The following is a 14,094-nucleotide window of genomic DNA, read 5'->3' on the forward strand; positions in this document are numbered from 1 at the left end:
ACTGACTCGATAGAAAGTTGGGAAGACCAGCCAACCTTTCTGCTTAAGGAGTTTCAGTATGTCTCCAAAGACGACGTCTTCAGGTGGTGATTGGGGAGATCTTTCCACCTCAAAGTCAGTGTCTTCACTGAGACACTCCACAGTGGAATCTATGTGCCTCTTCTTACACGTCTTTTTCAGAGGGATCTCCTTAATGGGGTGTTCGAGAGAGATATCGGAAGAAGGAGAAACTTCCTTGGGGGTGGATGTCTGGAGGCTTCTCGGGTAGGCAGACCTATGGCAGGAATGATGGGCTCAGACCCAACGAAGGACAGGCTGGGAAGATCCGGGATGTGAGAGGATGATTCTCTGAACATAGAGAATGTCCTTTCTGCAACCTGGAAGGCCAATGGACCCAGAGAACCCCACCCCCAGGAATCTAAGCAGTCGGGGGGGGGACCAGAGCCAACCCTGTATCAGAGGCCTCTTGACAGAATCGGACCAGAGCTGTTGAGCCGCAAGGCCCCAAGGGAAAGGGATGGATTCGACAAAGTCCGAGCCAATGCCATCCCCAGGACCCGATGTCAACCTCTCAGATCAGAAACCTGCTCTGATCCAATGAGCTCAGGGATATAGTCGGAGTTGAGAAAGGGTATTTCCTTGGATCCAATGCAGACTCTCTTGGTATCCAGGATACTGGAGTTCCAAAACCCCGGTTGGATCAGAGGAGTCCGTAAAGAATGAGATGGTACATTCATGGATCCAAGAGGGGAAAGAATTGGCAAGATCCCTATCTGGATCTGAGCCCTGAGGAACTTCCACATCACACTGTCCATGTTGGCCTCTGTAAAGTTCTTAGAGGAAGCTAGTCTGGATGATTCAGAAGGTGTCTGTAGGACCTTAGGAGGAGCCAGGGAAATTGGTTTCAGTGTATGTTTTGCAATACGGCTCTTAACGGTTGGATCAAATCCTCTAGGATCCAACGAATAGCTTCTAGCTGTCAGATCCGATACTCTGGGATTCAACAGAGTATACTGGTAAAGGTGAAGTCCTTGCGACTATAATTCCTGTTGGATCTGAGGATGCCTCTGGATTTGACAGGGTCTAGTTTTGCTCAGATCCAAAGTAGTTTTATTTGAGAGCTTCTATCTTTTCATAAGCCTCCAACAAGGCTCTCAGGGAAGCTGAAAGGGTTCGTCTTTTTGACTCTCTGGAGCTGGAAGGCTTTGAGGGGGTTTCCTTCAAAATAAGTTTGTTGCTCCAATCTGACAACGCTTGCATGTTAAAGGAGGGACATGAATCACAGTCCACATTCAGATGCCCTGGTCCTAAACAGTAGATGTACTTCTTGTGGGCATCCAAATTAGGGATTTTATGCCCACAAGAAGTGCATCTTTTGAAGCCTGTAGGTTTCTCAGACATCTTGATAACTAATAAGCAAAAACAGGTAAACAAGTGCTGATATTTATGCGCACACAAACCACGTACACACCCACACAAAAGGTTTCTAAATACCAGTTAGACTAACTGGTTCAACAATATTTTTTTTATTTAAACTAACAAGTATTAAAGAAAAACAATAGAAAGTGGCAAAGGCAAAAGGAGGAAGACAGAAAGACAAGCAGCAATCCTTAACGCCTGTGATAAAACAGCACAAAAAGAGAGAGAATGCGACAGAAAAAGGTTATAAAAACATCATATCAAGGAAACTTAGCTCTATGTAGTTTAAATCTCAGTGGAAAATCGAGACTCGGGAAACCTGCGTCTGGTCACAATGGTGGCAAATGAGATCTGAGGAGTTAGGGAAGGTATGGTGCCTTATGGGAGGAGCTGCAAACTCTGATCCAAGTCTTTGAAATGCAGTCGAATCGGATCAGAGGTCGGATCCAAAACCCATCAGTGAGGAAGAATGAAAAGAACATTATCAGATCATTAAGATTTAAATGTCTCAAACAGTCTCAGTTCTGTTACCATCTCAACTGGGTTAGTAATGATGGCAGGAACAAAACTCAGACCTCTATTACACAGTAAATCTGCAGTGTTAAAATTCTGTAAGATGTTAAAAGCAATAGTAATGGAGTTTACCTGTTGTAATTGCTCCCCGTGGTCAGTGCCTGTAATGCTCTCTGACAAGGTATTAAGTCCCTGGACCAACAAGGAACATTTACAGACTCCCATTAGCTTTACTGACCTGACTAGTACAGAGCTTCTTTACAGAAGTTTACATTCTACCTGGACTCTGTAAAATCTGTCTCCTTTCTCTCGGTCTGGCATCTGGTAGTAGTCAAGCATTTAGCAATGTGGATCTAAAAGCATCCTGAAATGTTGATAAGGCCAGAAGAACAGCCAAGAGCTTGGGCTCCTCTATCCCTAGCAGAAGCACATACAATTACGTTAAAGTAGAAATCTCCTCTACCCACCTTAAAATATTCCTTTATCAAATTCAGGGCATCGCCAAAGTAGACACCCTCCAAAGGAGAGCCACAGGGATGAGTTTCGTGACTTGTGTTAGAACTCTCAGGAGAGATAATCTAAGAAGATAAAGCGAAACCCTCATCTCCTAGGATATGAATCTGATGAGTTAGGTTAGGTGGAATATTTACTCTTCTGGGGTAAAAGGTCTCCCATCAGAGAAGACTGGTCCTCTACAATGCTGACAATACTCCTCTGCACATTTTCTGCAGTCGAACTGCAAAAATGGTGGCAGACAGGAGGTGATATGCCTGAAGGGGAGAATGGCTACTCAGCCGTCAACTGGGAAAATCATCTGTCAAAATAACAGCAGTTCTTCCTTGGAGTTCAGGGGGAGCAGACTTCACTTGAGCAATGCAGACATATTTCACTGGCTCTTACAAACCAGCCCTGAGTCCTAATGAAAATGTGCTCTATCAGCAAGTATGGCTCACCCCCTCAACAGGAACACACAAGCTTCTGTAAAGCTGGTGGGGTGACAATGTCCTATGACTCATCTATGAAACAAGTCCCTCTCTTTTACAACAATGCCACTGGTAGACTGTCTTCCTTCATGCAGTCTGCCTGCACAAAGGCTTCAAGGTTTTTTGAACTAAATGGGGTTTAAGGATTCTGGAATACTCAGCAAAGGTTTTCTCCTGAAAGTAGTGCAGTATTTTCTGCAGGAGATGTCACTTTCTTCTCTCTTAGGCAGTAGCAGTAGTACTGGGAATGAAAATGTGCGGAATTTGCCTTACACAAGCGTATGTAGTGGCATGCTTTTCATGGGGCTTCATGGATCTTGGAAGCTTTTCAAGTTCAATTCAAAGTCACAATTAATAAATCAAAAAAGTACTATCTAAACATGATTTAAGAACAGACAGGTCCCCAAAATGGGTACGTCTGTCAGCCTGAAAGCTTACCACAGCTGTATAATACTCATACGTTTCCAATGGGAAAATGTAGTGGCATGAGAGAAGTCCCTCTTTATAATCAATGTCTGTCAGATACGAAGAGTCGCATACATGGGAGTGTCCTAAGAACACTATGAAAGCCAGACCTAAAGGCAGACATCCAACCTTCCAGCAAATCTTGTGTATGGAATATTACTGCAATAGTGAGACATACAATGAGAATAAAAGATATGGACAAAAAGTACTCGCATCATTACAGAGAAAACATATGCACACTAGAATGCAAACTAACAGCCTGCCACAACTTATAATCTTTCCACAACATGTTACCTATTTCTTCTGTCATAAGTAAGCCTTGTTTTTTCCAAGCTGACTAGCGATATGCTTGTCCAGCTTTCAAGTTACTACACAGAATTTACTACTTTTAAGAAGTTCTGCATTCTTCAGCCACTTAAGTGGCATTTCCCTTGATACCTGTAGACATAAATGCCACATTTCACTACAGATGGATTCTCATCAGAACTTTCCTGATGTTCAGTTGAGTAGCAGTAACAAATTCACAGATTTTTTACTTCATGAGCTTCATATGAATTACAATGTGCTGCACTTTTTACTGTATTCTTCTACTTTACATCTTGCAATATTTTTATTGCACATGCTCATGCTGATAATGTCAGGATACCCAGAATACCAGTCTTCCCATAGTTTAGATCATACATACCAGTGCTAGTATGAAGCATGCTGTCTGGATTTATGGAGGCTTCATATGGTGGTGGTGGGTCATCTGGATGCTGTATATCCGGGTATTTATAGGCAGTATATGGGGGAGGTGGATCATGAAAGTGGAAGACCCCTCCCTCTCCATCATCTGACAGATGAAGCGGTGTCAGACCAGTGCCAAAACCATCTGGACCATAATCAAAACCTGGCATTCTCCGTCCAAGGTTAAAATGGTGCACTGCAACAAGACGAGGAGAAAGGAATAAACAGAAGAATTACTTTATCTAAGTCTTTGCTACCATTCCATACATTAACGTGGTAACAGTTACAACAGACTGAGAACTGTGCGACTAAAGCAAAAGGAAATACATTTTTACAGTTAAAAAGTACGAGCAACAGCCATGAAAGTTACCAAAAAATATATGCAAAGTAAAGCACAGTTTTGTACCTACCATAAATGTAGATGTTCGAGTGTTCACCCTGCTGCAGTCATCACACTTGGGTTATCCTGCCGTCAGGCAGTCCCGCAGTCAGCCCGAATTCCAAAGTCTTGGTCCGGCGTTGGTTGCTGTCGCTTCTTCCCTGATGTCAGTGCGCCAGGGGTATAAAAGAGGCATCAGACACCATTTTCTTCAGTTTTTCTTGCCCCAGATGTCAGGTGCCCCCAGTAGGTAGGCAATATATATATATATATATATATATATATATATATATATATACACACACATATAGCTATATAAAAATAATAAAAATAAAACAAAACCCTTAGGCACAAGCAAATACACCACAGAGGTAGTATAGGATAGAGTGGTAGAGAAGTTCAGCTGGTTCAGAGGGGATGGAGGGAGGGTAACCTGGACTGCAGCAGGATGAACACTCGAACATCTACATTTATGGTAGGTACAAAACTGTACTATGTTTATCGTGTTACCCTGCTGCAGTCATTACACTTGGGTTGAATCCCAAAGCTAAGGATGGGAGGTGGAGTCAAACAGGGTTAGAAGAAGCTAGTAGGCCCTGCAAAACTGGAGTGGCAAAACCAGCTCTAGTCTTAGAGTATAGAGGTAGGTGATGGTGTTTAGTGAAGGTGTGCACTGAACTCCAAGTTGCAGTTTCCAGAATATCCTTGGGTTGGCACTCCTCTGAGAAAGACTGCTGATGTAGCTGCAGCCCTGGTGGAGTGGGACCTAATGTTAGCAGGTACTGGTTTCCCATGATGTGTGTAGCAGAAACGTATGCAATGCCCTATCTATTTAGAAATGGTCTGCTTTGAGATGGCTTTTCCTTGTGATCCTGTAGCATAGGCTACAAAGAGCTGGTCAGTTTTTCTGAAAGCCTTAGTTTTATCGAAGTAGTAACGTAATTGCCTGTGAATGTCCAAAGAGTGCAGGAGTCTTTCTCCTTTGTTCTGGGTATTTGGGAAGAAGGTGGGCAAGTGAATGGTTTGGTTTAGGGCCACACTGGATACCACCTTTGGCATAAATGAAGGGTTAGTTCGTAGAGAGACTGTCTTGACGAAAATTGAGGAAAGGTTCCACTGCCATTAGTGCCTGTAGCTCTGAGACTCTTCTAGCTGAGGTTATTGCTAGTAGTAGGGCAGTTTTCCATGAAAGAAATTTTAAATCAGCTGAAAAAGCTGGTTCAAAGGGCGGCAGTGTAAGCTTTTCCAGAACAAAGGTGAGATCCCAAGTAGGTGAAGGAGCTCTCCTTGGCGGTCTTAAGTTCTTAGCCCCTCTGAGGTACTGTCTTAGGAGTGGATGTGAGAATAAAGGAGGATCCGTGCTGTAATGAGCTGAAATTGCTGAGGCGTGGATCTTAATAGATGAAAAGGAAAGTCCTTTGTGTAACATCTCAGTTAAATATTGTAGAATCTGAGGGATGTTTGGATCAAGAGGGTTTAGGCCTTTAGCCTAGTTCCAGGCGCAAAAGCTTTTCCATTTGTCTGAATGTCTCCTGGCCTCCAGAATGACATCCATAACAGCTTTGGATAAAGGTGTTGGCTGGTTGTTTAGGTAATTTGCCATGCAGCCATGTTTAAAATCTTGAGCTGGCTGTGTAGAATTTGATTGTCTCGCTGGGTGAGCAGGTGAGGAATTTGTGGCAAAATCCATGGTGGGCCATGGGCCATGTTCCTTAAAATTGGATACCAATGCTGGCGTGGCCAGTATGGTGCAACGAGTATCATTTGTGGCCTCTCTAATCTGACTTTCAGCAGTACCTTTGCTAGAAGAGGCAGTGAAGGGAAGGCATACACTGTTACTGTTTTCCAACTGAATGAGAGGGCGTCCACTTTCCAAGCTAGTGGATGGAAGGTCCTTACGCAAAATTTTTGAAGTTGGTGGTTGTGGGGGCTTGCAAACAGATCTATGTCTGGGCGTCCCCATTTTTGAGCTATCATTGCAAATACTTGTGGATCTAGTTTCCATTCGTGTGGATCCATGATGCTTCTGCTTAGGTCGTCTGCCAATGTGTTCTTCTTTCCTGGCAGGAATTATGCTTGTAATTGAACCTGGTAAGACAGTGCAGTGTTCCACAAGGTCATTACTTGCCTGCATAGAGGGTAGAAATGTGTGCCCCCCTTGCTTGTTTATGTACCACATTACTGTGGTATTGTCCGTCTTTATTATTAGTTGTCCTGGGTGTAGAAGGTCCTTGAAAGCTGTTAGGGCATTCCGTACTGCTAGCATTTCTTTTTGATTGATATGCAGATGCCTCTGATCTGAAGTCCATTTGCCCTGAATGCACTGCCCTGCCATGTGTGCTCCCCAGGCATAGTCCAATGCATCTGTTGTCATAGTTTGCCTGGCTGTGGGTAAGGTGAAAGGCTGATCCTTGTTGAGGTGACATGCCTGTGCCCACCATAGAAACTCCTGTTGAAGGCAGGGAATGAGTGGTATCATTGTTTCCAAGCTGTGGCTGTGCTGAGTCCATACACTTTTCAGGTACCATTGTAATTTCCTCATATGCAGTTTTGCAAATGGTATTAGTAGTATACAAGATGCCATGAATCCCAAGGCCTGCAGAATTTTTCTTGCAGGGAGTTGGGTCTTTGTTGCCATTATTTTGAAATATTGAATCAGCTGTCGTTGTTTGTCTTGTGTGAGATAAGCCATCTGGGCCATTGTATTCAAGCTGGCACCCAGGAATATTAGGTTTTGTGAGGGCACTAGTTTTGATTTCTTTTCGTTTACTGTGTACCCTAGACAACTTAGAAGGTGTTTGACAAATGCCAGATGCTTTAAAAGAATGTCCTTGCTTTCTGCTTGAATAAGGCAGTCATCCAGGTAAGGGTATATTTGAATTCCTCTTTGTCTGCAGTATGCAATTACTGGTGCCAGGCATTTTGTGAAGACCCTGGGCGCAGTAGATAAGCCTAAGGCAGTGCAGAGAATTGATAATGTGTTGAACCTGCAATGAAGTGGAGGTATCTTCTGCAATTTTGTCTGATAGGGACATGCAGGTATGCCTCCTTGAGGTGCAAAGTGACTAGCCAAGCATTCTTGCCCAGCATGGGAAGAAGCTGCTGTAGTGTTAGCATCTTGAATTTTGGTACTTGCAGACAGGTGTTCAGAATTGAAAGATCCAGAATGGGTCTCCATGCTTTGTCCTTTCTTGGGACTAGGAAGAATCTGGAGTAAAATCCTTGTCCTTGTTCCTGTGTAGGTACCTGTTGAATGGCTCTCATGTCCATGAGAGCTGTAATTTGTTTTTGTGCCTCTGCCCATTGATTTGGTGGCAGGTTTGGCATTCCTTTGATCCTTGGTAAGGTATGAAAGTGGAATCTGTATCCTTGAGAGACAATGTTTCGAACCCATTTGTCTTTTGTGATGATGTGCCAGTTGTCTGCAAAAAATACTAGTTTTCCTCCCAAGGGAGCTGCCAGGAGAGATTTGCTTGGTAGTTTGAGGATAGAGTCATTGTGTTTGTCTTCTGCTAGCTTGGGGCCTGTCTTCTCCACCTTTCTGGGTAGCAGAACCCCATTGGCGAGGTTTGTAAGGGCCCTGTGACTGACCTCTGCCCCTTGGGCGTCTGTGTTTGCCCCTCTGTGCTGGAAAGGACCAGTTTTTTGTTGGCCAATTTCTGCTGAAACGAGGGGGTTGTACCTGCAAAAAATCCTTGACCGTTTGCATAGACTTTGCCTTAACCTCCACTTTCTTTAAAACCTCTTCTGCTTTGACACCAAATACATCCTGCTGTAAAGGTGCATCCAATAATTTTGCTTTAACATGGTCAGGGAGGGTTTGTTCTTTTAACCAAGCATGTCTACGTATGACAGAGCCAGTAACAGCTGCTCTACAGGAAGCTTCCAATGAATCAAATCTGCACTGTAAAGTATGTTTGCCCACCTGTTCAGCTGCATGCAACAGATCCTGCATTTCCTTGAATTCAGACTGTTCTGAATGCCTGCTCATTTTTTGTTTTAACTGAGACATTAGGAATTGCTGATATTTCAACATATGAAACTGGCAATTCAATGCTCTCATAGCCAGAATTGCTGAGGTGTATATTTTCTTTCCCCATCTATCTAGGGCTCTGGAATCCATTTCAGAGGGCACAGGATTTTAGCCATAGAAGCTTTTGCTCCCTTAGGACCCTGGGAAATTGTTTCTGGGTCAGCTACAGGGCTTTTATAAAGGAATTTGTGTGAGTCAGGTACTCTGTAGTATCGGTCTGGTTTGGCTGAAGCAGAAGGTAAATAATCTGGATTTAAACTAGACTCCAAGTAAACATCATCCACAATAACTAAAACAGGAGGGATAGCAAGAGGTCTCTGCTGGGGTAGTAAAAGGAACTCTCGGAGCCTTTTCTTAGAATCTGAGTAATCCTGGCCTTCCCAGTGGAAATGTTCCCTTATGGAATGTAAAGTTTCCCCAAAGGAGTAGTCTTCAGGGGGAGATGCTGAGGGAATAGAGTCTTCAGCATCACAGTCTTCATAAGGTGGAAAAGTGTAATCCTGTTCCTCAGAGGAATCTGAGGAGAGTGAAACCTGGTCAGAGGATGCATAATCCTCTTGTCTTGGTCTTTTATCAGGAGGGGGATGGGAACCCCTGATAAGGGTAATCAAATCTTCAGCCATCTTAAGCATCTGTTTCTTAGGCATGGGGCCTTGAACTGTATACTGATGTACGGTTTTCTTAGGTTTTAAAGGAGTTTTAAGCTTAGCATAAGATTTAATGGTGAGTGTAGTCGGTCTGAAGACACCTTCTGCAACCGAAGGGGTTTCCACTGCACCGGTGTCTACTTCTGCTCCGGTGTCAGTAGATGGCTGCGTCGGCCTAGTAGGCTCCGCTTGGGAATCCGCAGCTGTCTGGGGTTCCAGTTCTGCAGTTGTCAGGGGTTGCGTAGGCGCCTCACTGTAAACCAGAGAATCGGCGACAGGCCCAGCTGAGGCCTTGGAGTATGTCTTGTTCCTAGGCTGCCTGTCCTTATCCTTGCGTTTATGTATGGCGGTCATCAGCTGCTCTGACGGCATGATACAATTAAATTTCCTACCAAAGTAATGTCGTACGAAGTCAAAACGGAGTTTGATAGTTCATTTATTAAACCTAGCGCAAAACCGACAACCTGTGATGTCGTGGTCTGGGCCTAGGCAAGGAAAACAATAGGAATGGAAGTCCTTATGAGGTATTTGCTTCCCACAAGAAATGCAATTGTTAACTTTTTCTGACATCGGACTGAGGCAAGAAAATGTTCCCCAATGAGGTACTTAGCTTTATTGAAGACTTCGGACTGAAATTCAAATCGAAAATCTCAGGTGTCGGCCGACCGGCACTTGCAAACTGCTTCTGCTTCGGGCACCGTGCGGCAAGAAAGACAAAAGAAAATGGAGTCTGATGCCTCTTGTATACCCCTGGTGCACTGACGTCAGGGAAGAAGCGACAGCAACTGACACCGGAACAAGACTTTGGAATTCAGGCCGACTGCGGGACCACCTGACAGCAGGATAACCCAAGTGTGATGACTGCAGCAGGGTAACACGATGAACATCTACAGTTTGCACGCCATGGGAAGCTAATCACCCTAACCTGATCAACAATAAAAGTATTTTATCTGAAAAAGTATGCTAACTGATAGAGATGATTTCAGCAGATGTTTTAATATAATGCAAATATAACAGATGCAGGCACAGGTCATAGCACTAGGCTTCATTAACAATTTCATTATGAACTACTCATTCACAGGCAGTGTGTAGTGCTTTGTGGGAATAAGCAAGACTACTAAACGTTTTCTTTGTCAGTGATTCCACAAAATGAATAGCCAACTTTCAGTGTGCACTTAAGGACTATGAAATCAAATCTCTGTTTTCATGAAAACATATGAAGGATAATGGATCATCATGACCAGCAGCAAGAAATTCTCTATGCTAACTTAATCAACACAGCCTATCTTGGTATTTAGGGCAGAAGATTAAGGGTATGAGCTTTTAATGAGCTACTTCCTATGGTGCAAGGTTTGACTCCCTCAGGCTCCCTTTGTCTACCGTATGACCTTAAGCAAGCTACTTAACCACAGAGAGCTTTAGGGCTAGGCTCCTCAATGGTCACCTAGATCACATGCCTCTAACTCCCTACGAAGCTATGAACAGCATACAACAGTGGGCCTATGAAGGCTGCCAAAGTTGGTTCAAAAACAAGAGCTCCCAACAATTCAAAACAGATGACCCTTGTACAGTTTACATTAGCCACTAAAACACATATCCTACTAAAAGCAGACAGAAATCATCTCCCCCAAAGAAGTGGGCAGAAGGGAATACTTGAACTGAAATCCAGTGACTGCCCACCACATGCATCAAGCTAACAAGACAATTTTAAGCAGATACATACATAGCTTCTAGCTGAACACTGTGCCACTGAACAAATCACAGCCACAAGTGATTAAGTCAATGTGAACAATAAACAGCAAAATTAAGCATTTTTCTAAGGAGTAAAGCTCCAATGCATCCCTCCATTACCCCTGCTACTCCATACAAACTTAGTGTTATGCCTTCTTGGGGTTAAGGAAGAAACAGGCAATACTGTAAAAATTGGCTTCAGAAGAACTATTTAAGGTTGTATGACTTTTCTTGACACAGAGTGCACAAGACTTTCCTGTACCGGCTTACTGAGGGACGCAATTGGAGAGCTCAAGGAATTAGCCAGGCTGCAAGATTCAGGGTTTGAAGTTGTGGGTGCAGAATCTGGCCTGCCTGCTGGGACAGCAGGGAATGGATCTGAGGCAGGTGCCATGGTTCTCACAATGTCATACTGCTGAAAAGGGGGTACCAGTGTTGGCATGGCCAGTCTGGTGCAATCAGTATTGTCCTTGGCTTGTCCTGTTTGAACTTCAGCAGAACCGACAGGAGAGGGGGAAAGGCATAAATTGAGAAGCTTTCCCAGGTAAAGGACAGAGCATCCACTTTCCAAGCTTGACTGTGGGAAGCCCTTGTGCAGAATTTGTCAAATTGGTAGTTCTGAGGGGAGGCAAACAGGTCCATCACTGGAATCCCCCTATCTGTTCCTCAAGAGGTTGAATATTTTTGGTTCCAGTTTCCATTCGGGTGAGTTCATGAGATTTCTGCTTAGGTCTTCTGCCAGGGAATTTAGCTTGCCTGGCAGGAATTGAGCCTGTAGGTGTACTCGATAGCTCGAGGCTGTGTTCCACAGAGCCATGACTAGTCTGCAGAGAAGGTAGGAGTGGGATCTCCCCCGGCTTATATACCACATAACTGTATGCCTTTACCAATAATTGTCCTGGAAGAATGTGGTCTTCGAAGGCTGTCAGGGAATTCTGTACAGCTAACATTTATTTTTGGTTGATATGCAGGTGCATCTGTCTCTGGTTCCATTTGCCCTGAATGCACTGCCCTGCCAAGTGTGCCCCCATGCATAGTCTGATGCATCTGTTAGGGTTTGGGCGGCAGGGGGTAGAGTGAAAGGGAGCCCCTTGTTGTGGTAGCAGGCCTCTGCCCACCAAAGGAACTCTGTCTTGATACAAGGAATAATAGGAATCATTGATTCCAGGTCCTGAGAATGTTGACACTGTAGGCTTTTTAGATACCACTGTAGTTTCCTCACATGCAGTCTTGCATATGGAATTAGTAGAATGCAAGAGGCCATAAACCCCAGGGCTTGCAGAGTTTTCATTGCAGATAGCTGGGTCTTTGTGGCCAGTAGTTTGAAGTAGGTTGTTAAATAAACTTGTTTTTCTGGAGTGAGGAAAGCCATCTGGAAAGTTGTGTTCAAGCTTGCTCCCAGGAATACAATCTGTTGGCAGGGTACTAGGTGAGAATTCTTTTTGTTTATGGTGTATCCCAGTGACATTAGAATATTCGTTACGAATGCCAGATGGTTTAAAAGCAAATCCTGGCTTTCTGCCTAAATCAGACAATCGTCCAAGTATGGGTATATCTGAATATTTCTCTGCCTGCAAAATGCAATGGCTGGAGCTAGACACTTTGTGAATACCCTGGGCGCAGTAGATAAGCCAAAGGGAAGTGCAGGGAACTGATAGTGCATGGAGCATGCCTTGAAACGTAGGTATTTCCTGCAAGATTCCCTTATTTGGAATGTGCAGGTAAGCTTCCTTTAAGTCTAAGGTTGCCAACCAGGCATCTTTGCCAAGCATAGGAAGCATCTGTTGAAGTGTTAGTATTCTGAATTTTGGAATTACCAAAAAGGTGTTTAGAATAGAGAGGTCCAGGATAGGATGCAAGGAGCTGTCTTTTCTGGGTACCAGGAAAAGTCTTGAATAAAAACCTTTTCCCCTTTCTTCTGCTGGGACAGGTTGAATAGCCCTGATACTTAGAAGTAAGAGAACCTGCTGTTGGGCCTCTGCCCACTGATTTGGGGGTAGGTCCGGCCAATTGTTTGGGGTTGTTAGGGTGTGGAAGTAGAATATGTATCCTTGGGAAACTATATTCAAAACCCATTTGCTTTCGGTAAGGAGTTCTCAGTTTTTTGCATTCAGGGTAAGCTTTCCACCTAAGGGAGCACGCAGCTGAGCAGGGCTCGGAAGAGTTAAGGTCAAGTCATTCTGCCATTTTTCCATATGGGGGTGCCTTACTACTCCCTGCTTTGAAAGTGGGAGCCCCCCACTGCTTAGGCCTGTGCGTAGCCTGAGACTGTAACCTAGGCGGGTCTGCTGTTCCTGGATTTGGACTGAGAGGGCCTGGAAGAGACTGGAAAAGACAATTTTTTTGAAGGTCATTGCCTACTAAATCTGGGAGGCTGTACTTGCAGGAAATCTTTAACAGTTTGCATAGATTTAGCTTTTTTCTCCATCTTTTTGAGGACTTCTGCTTTGCTGCCAAACAGGCGGTCCTGGTTTAAGGGAGCATCCAGTAATTTAGCTTTAACATGATCTGGAAAGTTTTGCCCCTTAAGCCAAGCATGCCTTCTAAGTACAGACCCCAGTGACAGCAGCTCTGCAAGATGCTTCTAAAGAGTAAAACCACATTGCAAAGTATGTTTACCAACTTGTTCTGCAGAATGCATTCAATCCTGTAATTCTTTGTGTTCAGCAGAGTCAGGAATCAACATCATTTTCTGTTTAAATAGTCCCATAATATGCTGCTGGTACTTTAACATATGAAACTGGCAATTTAAAGCCGTAATGGCCAAAGTAGCAGACATGTATACCTTCTTTCCCAATCTGTCCAAGGCTCTAGAATCTCTATCAGAAGGGGTAGGATTTTGGCAACAGTAGCCTTAATGCCCTTTTGTCCTTGTGAAATTGTCTCTGGAACCGCAGTAGGATTCTTGAAGAGGAACTTGTGAGAGTCAGGTACTATGCAATACCTGTCATGTTTACTAGGAGCTGGAGGTAAGGTGTCTGGGGAAAGGCTGGATTCCAGGAAAGCATCATCTACAATGTCCAGAACAGGAGGGACAGCTAAAGGCCTGTGTTGAGGAACGAGTAAGAATTCCATAAGCCTCTTTTTGGAGTCAGAGTAAAGTACAGTTGTGTACATTTACCATAAATGTAGATGTTCTAGTGTATTCACTCTTGCAGTCATTACATTTGGGTAACCTGCTGGCAGGTTGCCCTCAGT

General features: G+C 44.0%; 1 protein-coding gene across 1 annotated transcript in view; it reads right to left on the bottom strand.

Moving 5' to 3' along the window:
* The window catches only part of DGCR2 (DiGeorge syndrome critical region gene 2), a 1,448,564-nt gene that overhangs the window by 118,583 nt on the left and 1,315,887 nt on the right, over window positions 1-14,094 (bottom strand). Inside the window, exon 9 of the mRNA XM_044068694.1 lies at window positions 4,066-4,302. Within this exon, the coding sequence (XP_043924629.1) occupies window positions 4,066-4,302 (237 nt within the window). The remainder of the gene's footprint in view (window positions 1-4,065; window positions 4,303-14,094) is intronic.

The sequence above is a fragment of the Protopterus annectens genome, chromosome 4.part0 (assembly GCF_019279795.1).
Source record: "Protopterus annectens isolate FY-2018-M chromosome 4.part0, PAN1.0, whole genome shotgun sequence".
Lineage (NCBI taxonomy): Eukaryota > Metazoa > Chordata > Ceratodontiformes > Protopteridae > Protopterus > Protopterus annectens.